Source organism: Pyrus communis, chromosome 4, assembly GCF_963583255.1.
Source record: "Pyrus communis chromosome 4, drPyrComm1.1, whole genome shotgun sequence".
NCBI classification, from domain to species: domain Eukaryota; kingdom Viridiplantae; phylum Streptophyta; class Magnoliopsida; order Rosales; family Rosaceae; genus Pyrus; species Pyrus communis.
Genome location: NC_084806.1, coordinates 2,145,944 through 2,161,995, shown reverse-complemented (window position 1 = coordinate 2,161,995; position 16,052 = coordinate 2,145,944). Strand labels below are relative to the sequence as shown.

The following is a 16,052-nucleotide window of genomic DNA, read 5'->3' as shown; positions in this document are numbered from 1 at the left end:
TTTAATTAATAAAAAGATTGAAATTAAATGATGTAGTTTGTCCAACTCATCTGCCACCTAAGATGGTAAAGAAATGTGATATAAAATTGTGGTAAGAATAGCATTACTCTTAAGTTGGCGAGTAATGTTATTCATACCATATTTTTGTACCATATTTTCATACCACCTTAGGTGGCATTTGATGTGGACAGCCACATCATTTGAATTAATCAGATTTTTAAATTTAGTTCATTATTTAATAAACTAATAATTAAGAAAAACTAGTTAATTAAATGATGATTATGGTACACGATGAGTCTTTCTCCTTCATTTCCTTGGGTTTTGCAAATTTTTTAAATGATGTGGTTGTCCACATCAAATGCCACTTAAGATGGTATAGAAATATGGTATAAAAACATGATATGAATAGCATTACTTTTAAGTTGGCCATACGTATACTGTATTTGCATATGCACGGTAGGGTTGCGGCTGCAGGCTTGTAGCCCCCATATCCAATGTGAGATCAAAACTTTATTTTAGTTTCATTTCAAATATTGAAGGCTTAAATATTAAAACGGTCCTCTGTTTTAGTCATTTGATCAATTTGATCTTTGTATTTTTAATTTAGTCAATTTTGTCTTTGTGTTTATCTTCGTTAGCCAATTAAGGACATTTCCATCTAATTTCTATATAAAAATTTATAAATTATTATAAAATTATTTATTTGATTTAAAATATTTAAAAATGAAATAAAATTAAAAATTAAAAGAAAAATGATTCTCCTCCCAATTTCCCGACATCCTTCCTAACATTGCACTCTCTCTTTTCTACGTCACAACCTTAATCATTTTTTAGATTAGAAGTTTTATCTCTTATATGTGTTATTTCTTATTGATTTGCATTTTTCTGTAAAGAGAAAGGGTAATAATATCTCATATAATTTTTCTTATGAATTTTTTAAAAGAGATTGAATGAAATGTCCCTAATTGACTAACAGAGACAAACACGAGGACTAAATTAGCCAAATCGAAAACACATAGACTAAATTTGGCATGTGACTATAACATAGAAACCATTTTGACATTTAAGCCAATATTAAAACTATAGAGTTCCTGACATGTTTCTTATTACGTATTTACTTACTTAAAATGAAAAAAAATCATAACTAGATTAAGTCGGACCAAAAGGTAAGAAATACAAAAGATAGGAAATGAACGTTTAATACAATCTCTAGTTGTTTTTAGTTAGAATCGTGAATTGTATTATGAAATTCACATACTTCCTACTATGTGACATAAACGCTTCGAAATCATGAAACTTTTTTCTTAAACACGACGAAAGTTGGATTAAAAATGATACTCGATCAAGATCATAGGGGCAACTAATTGCCCGAATGCTATAAAGCAGCTTGCTAGCTAGGTCTTTTTGTCAAATATTTCCCAGCATGTTAAAGTTGCATCGGTTGAAACTTGAAACGGAACCGAATAGTCTCCGGATTCTAATAAACTGGAGTCTACTAATCAATAAATCAAGACTGTTGAAATTTGATTTAACGATTACAAAAAGATGCCCCCTCAAAAAGTTAGAATAATTGTAGTATTTGAATCAAATTTCAACGGTGGACTTAATTTTCTTAAACTCGGAAGGGATCCGGTTCCACTTGAAACCATGTGTGCATCAAACTCTGGTATAAAAGTTACAGTAACTCAAATTTCCATTAAGATACTGTAAGTGATTTGATTTGTCATCAATATTCTTTAAGTAAAGGACAAACTCCACCAAGCATGCTTTACCATTCCGTTGTATGTTACCATATGCATAAACCTTTGTTACCTGACAAAAAACACCGAGGCTAATGTATACACTCGGTGATATAGCAAAATTTTTCACTGAAGAACCCATCATAGTATTTAGCAGAGGGAGCCAGAAAGGCACTGGGATGGTTCCACGGCCATTCTGACTTTTTAATTTTTCACGCAGAAAGGTTTTTTTCGTAGGCTCAGGGCTCCAGTTTGACTTTTTACTGTAATTTTTTTCATCAGGTTTGATTTAAGATTGGTGACTCCTATAGAGTTTAGGTATTCTGTTGCTTGTGAGCTTCGACGAGGACTTTGGTCTGGGGATCAGTTGAGAGAGAGGAAGAAAGTCAAAGAGTATTGAGGTTTAGGTTTGAGAAATAGGTTGATGAGGACGACACCATACTAGACTAAACGACGTTGGTTGGTTGCTCACCACAAGACAATGTAATTTTTATAAGATCAAATAGCAACTGTACTTACAACTTGCAAGATCAGTATGTGTGAAAGCTGGTGTGTTTCTGTGGCTGCAATTAGAGTAGAAGATTGCGAATAATATTGAAATTGCAATTTAATTCGATTACATAATTAATGAATTGCAGATGGGGGGGTTGTAGTTGGAACGGATGGGTCTGGTAAAGGTTTTAATAGGCATCTTATGAAATTGACGTAAGATAAGAACAACAACACTACGCGATATTGTATCTGCTAAGTGTTGCATCGCTTGAGAAATGAAGGAAATTGTACCAAATACCCAATTGATAATTGATAAATGGGAGAAAAACTTATAGTAAGCGTTGTTGATCACGTCCGGCGCCTTTACAAATGCGTGAAAATTTATATACTTTAGTCTTGTAGGAACTCGTACAAATTTTATTCAACCTGAGAATTACCCTAATCAGATAATTCAGTCAAATTTCTTCTTTATACGTTTTTCTTCTTGATTAGGAGAAGAACAACTTCAACAACCTCTTACTAAACTGAGATTTTTGGGAATCTTCCAGTAAGTGCGTTGGATCCATCATCCACATTCATCATAGATTTTTTAGTGTACCGGAAATAAGACCAAGTACCAATTGTCCCTTTTTTAAAAAAAGAAATACAGCCTAGTACCGTTGTATATTAAATGTCATAATACAATTAGTTAAAAAAATTTTAAGAAAAATTCTACCAATTGTATTATGATGTTTAGTATACCAAACCATGTTCGTAGCATTGAGAAATTTCTCTGCATCCACATACTGTTCTGCCTTTGAGGGTTTATTTTTAAAAAATAAAATTAAAAACATAATCTTTATTGGTTTTGAGCAACTGGGCAAGTACAGGCTGGGATAATGGGGCTATCTGGGCCCTACACGCATTGCCATGCTAGTCCCCACGTACGATGGTCAGAAACCCACTGCCTACAGTCCTGGGCCCCGGAAATCATGATATCTTGGCTGAAAGATGCCCCAAGATGTGAACTTGTCTGGGCCTTTTATTGTGATGTTTTTGAGCCCACCAAACCATAACCTTTACTTTTCCATTCAACTCTCATTAGTCTAATTTCCTCTTAGTCCACGGTAATCATGGCGTTTTGTGCCAATGAGGTAATATAATATTGAGTTTTTTTTTATATAACATTGTACAATTGACGCAGGATGCCAAGAATGTTGTATTTGCGTCATATAAGTTGTTCTCCTATTCTTATGTAAATTTAGCATAAATGCTTTTGGGAAAGGTAATTTGCCAAAGGTGCACTCTGGGCCGAATTCTTGGCTTTTCAATTTTAGCCCATATGTAGTTGGGCCTCTCTAACCCGACGATTTGGACCCCAAAAGAAGTAGAAAAGTCCAACAAGCTTCTTGTTTCAATGTATACACAAAATATGTGACGTTATCAAATTAAAGGCACATTTTTATTTTTTGAATTTTTTATAAACGCAATTGAAATAGTTAAACTCTCTCTCCTCGTCAAGCAGGCCAAAGTGGACACAAGAATTTGTCTGAGCGATGAAATCCACCATTGGCTACCTCACCATATGCAAAACAAATCAAACAAAACAAACAAGCTTTTCTGCATTTTTGCTCTCACAAGTCACAGCACACAACTTTTAAATTTAAAAATAAAATAAAATTAAGCGCAGCTAAGTTGGTTAGAGTAATATAGACTTTTATGTACTTAAAATCGAAATTTTGTTTTCATAAAATTTACACTAGCAAACTCTACAAATCTTATGCATGTGTTTAGGGCTTAGGAAGAAGGTATATTGCAATGTACAAGGAGTATAAAAAATGTAAGGAGTGTAAGGAGAATCTAAAATGTAAATTGAATTACATTAGTGCCCTTGGTTTGACACCACTTTTATTACACAACTTTTGACATACGGTTTTGTAGAGCTCAATCTGTAATGTATTTTAACGATCTGAACTGTTTATTTTTAGAACATTATTCATAAATTATCGTTGCAAAAAGTTAGATAAATCCAAAATCATTATGTTATTTATTTGTAGTGAAGAAAATGAGCGAATATGGTTCTACATAGAACCCTAAACCCTTAACCTAACAGCCGTATGGTTTCATATTAGGATGATTTATGGTTGACATGATCTTTGATGAAAAATCTAAAAAATAAACGATTTGGATTGTTGGGCTCCGAAAAAACTTTTTTTTCATACAAATATCACTGAACAGTAGCGCTGATTGTCGAGTGGTCGTAAATGTATAACACATTTTGAAGAGAAATGTGTATCATATTGATTAGCGATTAGACAGAAATGTATAACACATTTTGAAGAGAAATGTGTATCATATTGATTAGCGATTAGGCAGAAATTGAGTTTAATTAACGTAGAAAGAACCCACCTACAAATTTTTGGCGAGAAATTTACTTCTGAGTGAGATAAAATAGCCGTTTTGGTAGTTTCCTAGTTTCCTTTCCTCGACGGATTCCGTTTCCGGGTCATTTCCCCTTTCCAAATTCCAAATCCGAAGCCGAGCTCTGCGTATCTGACCCGTCCTTTTTCACTGCTTCAACCCCTTCAAACAAGTTCAGGCGACGACGACGACGACGACGACGACCTCGTAGCTCCAGAATACTGGCGCTCCACAGTACTTCAAACTTCCGACCCCGAATCTCTCCCTCTCTATCAAATCAGTATATATACATATATATGTATATGTATATATACACACACACTGCGATTGGCCATGAAATTTACCTTTGATTTGGGTTTGAAGAACCAGCTCTAGAGAGAGACTAGAGAGGGATTCGACTACGATGGGTGTTGTGGCTGAACATTCCGATCGCCATACTATCAGAGATGTCCTCTGCCACGCCGGTGCTGGCGCCTCCGCTGGTCAGTGCCTTCCTCATTCCCATTTCTAGGGTTTCGTTCATCTGGGGACGCATTTGGAAGTCTGATGAATTTATTGCAAATTGATTGAATTGTAAGCTTTGCAGGTGCAATTGCGGCTACGTTTGTATGCCCTTTGGATGTCATCAAGACTAGGCTGCAGGTCCATGGCATGCCTTCTGGGCAAAGAGGTATTCTTCAATTTTCAGCGTCGAAGCTTTATATTCCTTTGAACAAATTATGTTTTGTTTATCAATACTTGGATGAAATTCTGTGTTTTTGTTATTTTAAGGAACTTATCGAATGCAAGTATCGAATTTTCACGATATTAGATTCATTGGGACTATGGGAGCACATGTTTAGGTGGGAGATGGAATTGTAATCTGATTAAAGTTTCAGTTTTGTGAACTCTGTGCATTCGTATAAAGTATAAACGAGAAAATATGCATTGACCAAATGTATGCCACATTTCTTGTTAATTGGTGAACCGGCTTCAGGGGGCTTTGTGTTTGTTCTATAAAATTTTTTATTTGGCTCATGGCCATTTCGAGGATAAATTTGAGTCGATCTATTAATTTGTAGTATATATGGTTCACACTGCATACTGCGTATATATCAGTATGACTGTTCTTCTTTGTTTTCCTTTTGGCCTATGATCAGGTAGTATCATTGTCACAAGCCTACAAAAAATAGTAAAGACTGAAGGTGTGAAGGGGATGTACCGGGGCCTTTCACCTACAATTCTAGCGCTACTTCCAAACTGGGCAGTGAGTATTACTTTTGTTGCCTTATATTGTGAAACAAATCTTTGGGAGCCCTTCTCTTGTGGAAACTTGAGTTCACAAGGATTTTGGGGCCCTCGGTCAGGTCAAATGCAACTATTTTTCCTGTATACTTTTTATAATTCTCCTGGTGCCATATGCACTCTGTTTGTATGCAGGTGTACTTCACAGTTTATGAGCAACTCAAAGGCCTACTCCACACTCATGGTTGGTTTTTCCAAATGTAGCTTAAAAGTTTGTGTTTGTCTCTAATTATTTCTTATGAAATGCCTAGTATTCCTATATTCTTGATTTAGGTTGGAGCTTTGAGGACTATTTAATAGCATTCAGCTTTTAAACATTCACCATGGTCATACTGCAGTTCATGGCAGCGGAGAACTCACAATTGGTGAAAATATGATTGCTGCTGCTGGTGCCGGGGCTGCCACAGCCATTTCAACAAATCCATTGTGGGTTGTTAAGACCAGACTTCAAGTAAGTTTACTGTTTTTGTGTTTGTAATTCATTTAAAATGTAGTAATACATATGTTCTATGGAAAGGGAATCTGTGATTCCATCTCATTTTCTGCTAGCCCGCATGCTTATTTCTTGTTAAAAAAATTCATAATTTTATTGGAGTGGTCAGTATTCACTACTCTCACATAGATATGCCCTTTAAAGCATGCAACTGTCATAATTCAGGGTTGTGTAGCTCTAAATTAATTTCAGTTCCGGGAGTTTGTTTTTGTTTGCAATAGCAAATGCTTCTTTGTGTTGCATAAGATTCAAAAAAGCACTAGAAGCTAGTCGGGCGGCGGGCAGGGGCCTAGCACCTAGGCGTATAGGCGGGGGCCTAGCTTTTTTTAATTTTAATTACATTTATTATATAATATATAAATATATATCTACTTATACTTAAAACACAAACATAATTGTATTAGTATATTTAAATAGCAAAATAGAATGGCATATAAATTATAAAGTACTAGAAGATATTGAAACATGGGGACCAATGACCTGTTATTTTTATGGCATTCTGTTGGATTGCAACTGAGGACATTGTTTTTTTTTTTCCTGGAAACTCTCTGTAATTATCATGTCCTTGACTTGAGATGTCGGGAGAAAGTAAACTGTGCATCAAATGAAAATAAAAGATAGTATTAGTTCAACTATGCAGACACATATTTGCTAGAGATGGTCCTATAGTGCTTACGGGTTTCTAAGAAATGTCTGGGCATGTTTTATTCTTGGGGTTGATGCTTAACCAATGTCTAACCAGGCTAATGAATCTCTTCCACATAATTACATGTTAGTTTCTGACTTAAACTCAACCTCCATGGATTTAGAAAATTAAAGGACTTCGCACTGATTAATTTTGCTCGTTTGAACTTTTTGTCATTTTTGTACATTCATATATTCTTCTTGATCAACTTCATTTAGACACAAGGAATGAGGCCTGGTGTGATTCCTTACAAAAGCATGAGATCTGCTTTCTCAAGGATTGCAACTGAGGAAGGCTTGCGAGGTTTATATAGGTCATTTTTCTTTCCAAGTTACATCATGTGACACTAAACTGAATTTCATATTTGCTTATATCGATTTTTTTTTTTTTTTTTTTCCCATTCGGTGAAAGGAGTCCATTCAATTGATATTTAATCTATCCGCATAGTTTCCCTTAATGCTACGTTTTTGCTTGCATGTGTGGTTTCAAACAGTGGGATCTTGCCTTCTTTGGCTGGGATAAGTCATGTTGCAATTCAATTTCCTGCTTATGAAAAGATAAAGTCTTTCATGGCAAAAAGGGGTAAATGTTATATCTTTACTTCTTTGTTGAACTGTTTTACTTGAAAATTCAGTGTTTTCTAATTAATTAATTAGATCTGACCCCGTAAATTTAACTTTTCAGATGATACAACTGTTGATAAGTTACACCCTAGTAGAGTTGCCTTTGCCTCATCAGTATCAAAAGTAATCGCTTCTGTAATAACATACCCTCACGAGGTATGTTCAGCTGGACTTCTCAGTAAACGGATTGGGGCTTGGATGACTGCTTATAACTTAAGAGTCGTGTTTCTCTATCTTTCTCATATTTTATTTTGTTGTCTTGACTGAATTTATTATCTCTAGGTTGTGCGCTCGAGGCTGCAAGAGCAAGGGCAGGCCAGACATATTGAACCCCAGTACGCAGGAGTTATTGACTGTATGAAGAAGGTGTTCCAAAAGGAAGGCCTTCGTGGATTCTATAATGGTTGTGCGACTAATCTATTAAGAACCACTCCTTCTGCCGTTATTACATTTACCAGCTACGAGATGATAGATAGGTTCTTGCGGAGGGTTGTACTTGCAGAAAACGAGCATTCAGGTGGCCACCCTAAGTCTGATGGCCATGCTGAACCTCAGAAGGGAAATGGAGGCACCGAGAGAGAGGGGAATGACTCTGCATTGCGGCAAGCACAAGCCCAAACAAATCAGAGGACTCCACTTCCTCTTGGAAACAAAGACCCGCTAACGGCAAGACATTGAAGGACTCCACCCTTTTTTGAATTTACCATTTGACTGTAAGAATTTTTTCCATTTGAAAGGGGAAAAAGTTACTTCCCTTATCATTGAGCTCTTCTTAGTAACTTTTCTTTCTTCGTTCAAAATGTACGTCATCAAATTAGGTCTCCAGTAGTTTGTTTTGAGCTCTTTGATGCAAAAAGTATAGATCCGAAATGATATTGGATTTGAATTGGATTGTAATAAGATAAGAAATTGCAAAAGTTGTGCTTTTATTTCCAACAGGGGAAGATTGAGCTTTGGTGGTGTAATAAAGCACGCCGTATTCTTTGTCCTTTTTATTCCCAAGGGGAAGAATTGTTGCTTTAGCATGTGTGGTGTTAACCGTTCTCCCAACAGTCATGGTCCTCGGCCCTTGCCACTTTAACTTTAGAAAGGAACCTCAAAAGAATGGTAATGGTTGTACCTCTATTTCTTCTGAAATAAGGGAAGGATCGTCTTCGGTGGATCTCTTTGGTTCTTGTTCCGTCCTTTTCATTTCGGAAGTTGTTTCTATTCAAAGTAGGTTTTTTCTTTGATTCTCGAAACCAACCAGCTCTGACTTAAATGTATTCCTTCTACCTAATATTGGAAGAGGTTCCAAGTTTCTCACGAGTTCAAATGCACCATATAAGTCATGAAAAAAAAAAAAAAAAAAAAAAAAAAAACACGAAAGAAGAAAATGTTTTCCCCCTTGAATGAAGTTGAGAGGAGTGCCGCGTACAATTTTATTTTTATTTTTTGATGCAAACGATAATGGCATGAAAAGGGGAGAAGTGAAACCATAAAGTCAGATGTACGATAAACGCTTTTAACTACAAATCCAATGCCGGTAGCTAAAATTATACAATGCAATACAAGATTGATTTGTATTGGTATATTTGGACCAAGATCATGAGAGATGATTGATCACATGACATACAACAAAGAACTTCTAATAATATTTTTCAAAGATTAGTTTATGAAAACATGAAGTACTTGGAGTTAACGAAAAATTTGATACAAATCGTTATAGAAATTATATGGCCGACATCACTTAGTGGAATAAGGCGTTGTTGTAATTTATTCGGGAATAGTGACGAGCGTAGGCCGCCAAGCTCTTCTCAGTAACGACTTGTAACGGAAACCGGTCCAGGCCGGCCTAGGCGAGCCCGGTCCAAATCCGCCAATTTCTTTACCTACCGCCAGCAAACTACCGAACTCTGCCCGCTTATCTCTCTCACTCTCCGCCTTCGTCCCGTCGTTCAACTCAAATGGCGGCGACGACACAAACAAATCCTTCAAACTGTTCCTCTGAACCGGAAGCTCTTCCGGTAGCGGCATCGGAACCGGCGGGTCACGGCGGCGACTGCTGCTCCGTGTCAGGAGCATGAGCAAGGTGGGTTTGCGGCGGGGGAGCTGGATCAAGGGGCTCGACCGCGGGCTTCGCGTCGGGCTCCGGGCCACGCCGCACTGCGTGGCGAGGAGCTTGAATTTCTGTAAAGTCCCCATCTTTTGGATTTGAGGTCTGTTGCTGCTGCTAACTCCCATTCCTCTCTCTATATATACATGTGAATTATTGGGGGTGAATATTTGAATTTAAAATGGTGAATGATTGCAGGGGAGAAACTGAGACACAATTGATTGCTTGTGAAATGGGGAAAAGGATATGTTGGGAGGTTGATGCATCTTTTTTATACACACACTGATAAATATTATAAATTAGACCAAATAGTGACTGGGTTTTTTTCTCCTCGTTTTTCACTAATTCAACGAGAGGAGAGAGAGGGGGTGAGAGAGGAGAGAGAAGAGAGAGAGTGGGTGCATTTTCCAAGTGAAATTCCAAAAATCTGAAAATCTACATAGGGCTCTGAAAAAGAGACAACACCTCATTCATTGACTGAAGAAGATTGAAAGGTCAGTTTCAACCATTAATAGGATAAAAATTTTAATCGGATATTAAGTGTCAATATATAAAATTTCTTTCAAGCTTTAAACATTAACAGGAGAAATTATAACATTAAAAAATTTATCTATTAATAAGAGACTTTGTAAAGATTAATTTATAATAGGGTAATGCTAAGGAGATTAAATTTGTAGATATAAATTTGTAAACTAAATGATATGGAAGCTGATGATTAGGTTGTAACCTAAATGTTGATATGCACATTCCTATTGATGACAAACCATCTAATTTGTAAATTTTGTCTACAATCTAATTTTTCTAATATTACTCTTGATAATAACACTGTAGCGATATTCCATGTGAACAATTTTCATCGTGTATTAAAGTTAAAATACATAGCATCTAAGTTAGGTGGCCTAGATTTCTAATTCCATTTTCTACGTTGTCAGCCTGCATCCAAGGTTCTTGAACAAGAACAACAACGTTGTCATTACCTAACCCTCACCACCACAATGTGATTTTTTTTTTTGGTAACCAAACAAACGTATGAAAAATCCAAATTTAGAAGTGTTAAATAAATGATTGATGAAATAGTAGTTCTAATCGTTTAACACAGTTAGACGTGGATTACGTCATAGTACTCAAGTTTGAACTTCTTTCGTGTAAATTAAAGTGATTTAAAACTCCATAAATTTTAGACTTTTGTCGTTTATGTCCATTTTACTTTCCGGTGAATGAGGTATTTGATCATGTCATATAATTCAAATTGGTTGATAAACAATATCACAAGAAGCAGAAAAAATAGAAGGAAAAAGATATAGACATCAAACAAGTATGAAGAGCCAAAACGCTAGAAGATCAAAACTATATGTGTAAAATATGAACCCAAGAAGTTGATCTACCAACTCTTTGATCAAACCTTTTTGAATTTTTCTTATGGCTGGGGTAGAATAACTTCGTGCCTATGCCTCATTATATCAACTGCCGGAAGAGATGATATGAGCTCGATGAGAACTCCGAAATTATGAAATCACTCTTGCTAGTTAGCTGGAAACACCGGTGATGCTCTGGATCAACGCAACCTGGTGTCCCTTGTGGAGCGATTGAGACATGCGTGACATCAATGGGGAAGAGCCCGGAGAGCCCATAATCTGCAACTTTAACGCAGAAGTTGTCGTCGAGCGGAATGTTGGTAGTCTTCACATCACGATGTACAATTTAATAAGCATGGAGGTAGGACAATGCGTTGGCGGTTTCTATGGCAATGCTCATATGAATAGGCCAAGTGAGTGAGCCAGGGTCTGCTCTGTCTTCGTGGAGATGATTAGCAACGGCTCCATTGGAAATGTATTCGTAGACAAGGAGGAGTTCGCGGCTGCGGCGTGAGGTGCAACCATAAAGGGAGACTAAGATTTTGTGGCAAAGACCGGTGAGGGATTTCAATTTCATTCATGAAGTGTTCACCGCGTTTGTAATTGTGTTCGTATAAGAACTTGATGTTGTGCGGAAGCGTCAACCAAGTGTGAGTGAAAAATAAACCACAATAACTGACAAAAGATAAATGGAACAATACCAACAAGAACACCAAGATTTATACTGGTTCGGCAATGCCTACATCCAGATTGGAGACGACGGAGTATTCCACTATAATCAATGAGAACATACAATAGTGTTTATCACTCAATTTCCCAAAGACCCGAATAACCCAAACTCTCACACTTACAATAGGAAGAGAAAACCAAAAATACAAAGCAAGACAATTTGAGAAAATTCTTCTCTATGCCAAATGGCTTCTTGCTATTTTTCTTTCTTCCTTGTTTTCTTGATGTTGTATTTGAGTTATGCCTACACCTCCTTTTATAGGCCAAAGGCCTCTCATCAAGTCAAAAGAATTAGGCATAAATGCATCCATTCTTTGACAACAAATTAGGCATAAGACCATCCATTTTATTTCCCACATGTAGCATGCCAACCATCAATTTTGACCACAAAAGTAGCCAACATCATTTGTTGGTTTTAGACTACCTTGTTTGAGCCAATAATCAACAATCTCCACCTTGGCGCAAACCCTCTAAGTAGAACTTCCAATAGTCGTCTCCCACTCCCCCATGGGGCAATCAACAAATTTTACAAATGCCAATCAAGTCTAAGCAGTGCTTAAACTTGAGCAACGAAACTGGATCAAATCGCTTGTACCATTGTCTTGGAGACTGCTTCAAGCCGTACAATGATTTTTCCAATTTGCAAACCCAATTTTCCTTTCCAGCAACCTTAAAACCTTCTGGCTGAGACATATAAATCTCTTCCTCCAAATCACCATGTAAGAACGCAGTCTTGACATCAAGTTGGGCCAACTCAAGATCAAACTGCACAACCAAAGCCAATAGAATACGAATAGAAGAATGTTTTACTACAGGAGAAAATACCTCATTGTAGTCAATGCCTTCTTTCTGAGCATAGCCTTTAGCTACCAATCTGGCTTTGAATCTTACATTGTCTTTTCCCAAAGATTCCATCTTTTTGGCATACACCCATTTACAACCAATTGCTTTCTTCCCCTTTGGTAACTGAACCAGCTTCCAAGTCTTATTTTTATGAAGAGATTTCATCTCCTCATCCATAGATTTCTTCCACAACACGTACTCTGAACTCATGACAGCTTCTTTGTAGGTGGAAGGAATATCATCTTCAATAACGGGAAGTGCATATGCCACAATATCAGTAAATCGAGCAGGCTTTCGAATTTCCCTTCTCGATCTTCTGGTTGCAATATAGTCTTGTTGTTGTGGAGGCTCTTGGGTAGGTGCCTCCTCTTCATCATCCTCGTCCTCATCATCATGATTAACTGTAGGACTAGTGTCTGTAACATCAGACCTTACTGGAACAACTGGAGTCTTCAGTAACTCCACCTGCTTTGAGCTACTCATGGTCTCGGTCGTTTCAGTTTCACCTTCATGCTTGTTCTGATTAACCATAGCAGCCTCATCAAAGGTCACATCTCTGCTTACAACAAATTTCTTCTCATCTGGACACCAGAGTCGGTATCCCTTCATGCCAGTGCTAAAGCCCATAAATAGAGCTTTCTTTGCTCTTGGATCCAACTTACTTTCTCTGACATAATAGTAAGCAGGACAACCAAATATGTGTAAGAACTTGTAATCAGTACAAGGTTTACCAGACCATACCTCCATGGGCGTTTTGCCCTCATTCGCAACAGCTGGCAATCGATTAATGAGATGGCTTGCATAAGTAATTGCCTCAGCCCAAAACGCCTTGCCTAATCCAGCATTAGACAACATACACCGAACTTTCTCAAGCAAAGTACGGTTCATGCGCTCCGCCACCCCATTCTGTTGCGGTGTCTCCCTAACCGTGAAGTGCCTCACAATACCCTCATCTTGACAAAATTTCAAGAAAGGATCAGACTTATATTCACCCCCATTGTCTGATCTGAGAGTCTTGATCTTTCGACCGCTTTGCGTTTCAATCATCTTTTTCCACTTCAGGAATATCTTCAAGACTTCATCTTTACGCTTCATGGTGTACACCCATATTCTTCTAGAGAAGTCATCAACAAAGGAGACAAAATAATGGCTACCTCCCCAAGATGCATTCTTGGAAGGTCCCCAAACATCAGTGTGAACATAATCAAGAATGCCTTTAGTGTGGTGAATAGCAGTGCCAAATTTTACTCTAGTTTGCTTACCCAACACACAATGCTCACAGAATTCCAATTTGCATGCCTTTGCACCTTTCAATAAGCCTTGCTTCACCAATCCTTGCAACGCTTTTTCACCAGCATGCCCAAGACGCATATGCCATAACCTCGTGGTGTCTGTGCTATCTGCGTCAGCAGCTTCGGTGACAGCTGCTTCACCAATAACTGTACTCCCCTTCAAGAAATACAAGTTATTTCGTCTTGTACCTTTCATCACCACCAGTGCCCCGTAAACAGCTTTAAGAACTCCACCCTTCATGGTGATCTTGAGACCCTTGGATTCCAATGCACCCAGTGAGATAAGATTTTTCTTCATATCCGGTACATACCGAACATCACTTAATTCTCTGACTGTTCCATCATGCATCTTCAAACAGATTTTGCCTATCCCTTGTGTTTTGCAGGCATTATCATTACCCATCAAAACAACTCCACCATCCAGCTCCTCGAAGCTAGAAAACCATTCTCGAATGGGACATATATGATAGGTGCAACCTGAATCCAAAATCCACTCCTTGGAGTGACCATCAGCAGATGAACTAGCCAAAGCAAACTTGAAATCATCATCTCCAGATTTTGCAATATTTGCTTCAGGACCCGCTTTCTCTTTGTTCTTCAATTTGGGGCAGTCTCTCTTCCAATGACCCTTTTGGCCGCAAAAGGCACATTCATCTTTAGCAGGAAACTTCCCTCGTGACTTTGAACGAGATTGTCCCCGCTTCACATATTTTCTTTCCACTGTTCGACCCCTTGCAACAAGTGCCTCGGTTTGTGAATTGTGAGTCTTTAGTTCCTTCTTTCGACACTCATGATTCACCAATGCCGCAGACACCTCATCAAGTTTCACCTCGGATTTTCCATACAACAAAGTAGTTGTCAAATGATCATAATCATCAGGCAATGAATTTAACAAACATAGTGCCTTGTCCTCGTCAGGAATTTTCACATCAAGGTTTGCTAAATCAGCAAGTATTTTATTATAATCATTGAGGTGTTCATGCATAGAAATACCTGGACTATACTGAAATCGGAAGAGTCGCTTCTTCAAGAAGAGCCGATTTTCTGCGCTCTTGGTCATATACTTCTCCTCCAATTTTGTCCATAACTCCTTAGCAGAAGTTTCCTTCATATACGGGTATTTCAACTCCTTATCAAGGAATGATCGAATAGCAGCACAAGCATGAAGATTAATTCGTGTCCACTGCTTGTCATCAATATCTTCTGGTTTATCTTCCAGAACCATATCCAACTCTTGTTGATACAACACATCCATAACTTCACATTGCCACATACCAAAATTATTAGAGCCATTGAATTTATCAACCTCTAACCTTGTAGTAGCAATTTGATGTCTATTGGATGTAGATGTCGACGAAGACGATGTCGACTCCTTCCCCTTCACACATTCATCTTTATCTCCAGCCATCTACTCGGCACTATTCACGGGACTGTAGCGCCAACAAATTTTTCACTCCCACGAGAACGCCTAGTCGAAACACTAGGCTCTGATACCACTTGTTGTGCGGAAGCGTCAACCAAGTGTGAGTGAAAAATAAACCACAATAACTGACAAAAGATAAATGGAACAATACCAACAAGAACACCAAGATTTATACTGGTTCGGCAATGCCTACATCCAGATTGGAGACGACGGAGTATTCCACTATAATCAATGAGAACATACAATAGTGTTTATCACTCAATTTCCCAAAGACCCGAATAACCCAAACTCTCACACTTACAATAGGAAGAGAAAACCAAAAATACAAAGCAAGACAATTTGAGAAAATTCTTCTCTATGCCAAATGGCTTCTTGCTATTTTTCTTTCTTCCTTGTTTTCTTGATGTTGTATTTGAGTTATGCCTACACCTCCTTTTATAGGCCAAAGGCCTCTCATCAAGTCAAAAGAATTAGGCATAAATGCATCCATTCTTTGACAACAAATTAGGCATAAGACCATCCATTTTATTTCCCACATGTAGCATGCCAACCATCAATTTTGACCACAAAAGTAGCCAACATCATTTGTTGGTTTTAGA

The 16,052-nt window shown here is 37.7% G+C and overlaps 2 protein-coding genes across 2 annotated transcripts; one reads left to right on the top strand and one right to left on the bottom strand.

Moving 5' to 3' along the window:
• The first annotated feature begins 4,568 nt into the window (after positions 1-4,568).
• On the top strand, positions 4,569-8,700 carry LOC137731773 (nicotinamide adenine dinucleotide transporter 2, mitochondrial-like). Its single transcript, XM_068470984.1, has 9 exons — positions 4,569-5,113; positions 5,218-5,301; positions 5,771-5,877; positions 6,051-6,099; positions 6,254-6,366; positions 7,312-7,406; positions 7,587-7,675; positions 7,778-7,872; positions 7,999-8,700. Exons 1-9 carry the CDS (start codon positions 5,035-5,037, stop codon positions 8,392-8,394), a joined length of 1,107 nt encoding a protein of 368 aa, XP_068327085.1. The 5' UTR covers positions 4,569-5,034; the 3' UTR covers positions 8,395-8,700.
• Positions 8,701-9,471: 771 nt separating this feature from the next.
• Positions 9,472-9,900, bottom strand: LOC137731266 (uncharacterized). The gene has a single exon (XM_068470365.1). The coding sequence runs from the start codon at positions 9,898-9,900 to the stop codon at positions 9,472-9,474; it is 429 nt and encodes a 142-aa protein (XP_068326466.1).
• Positions 9,901-16,052: the final 6,152 nt, after the last annotated feature.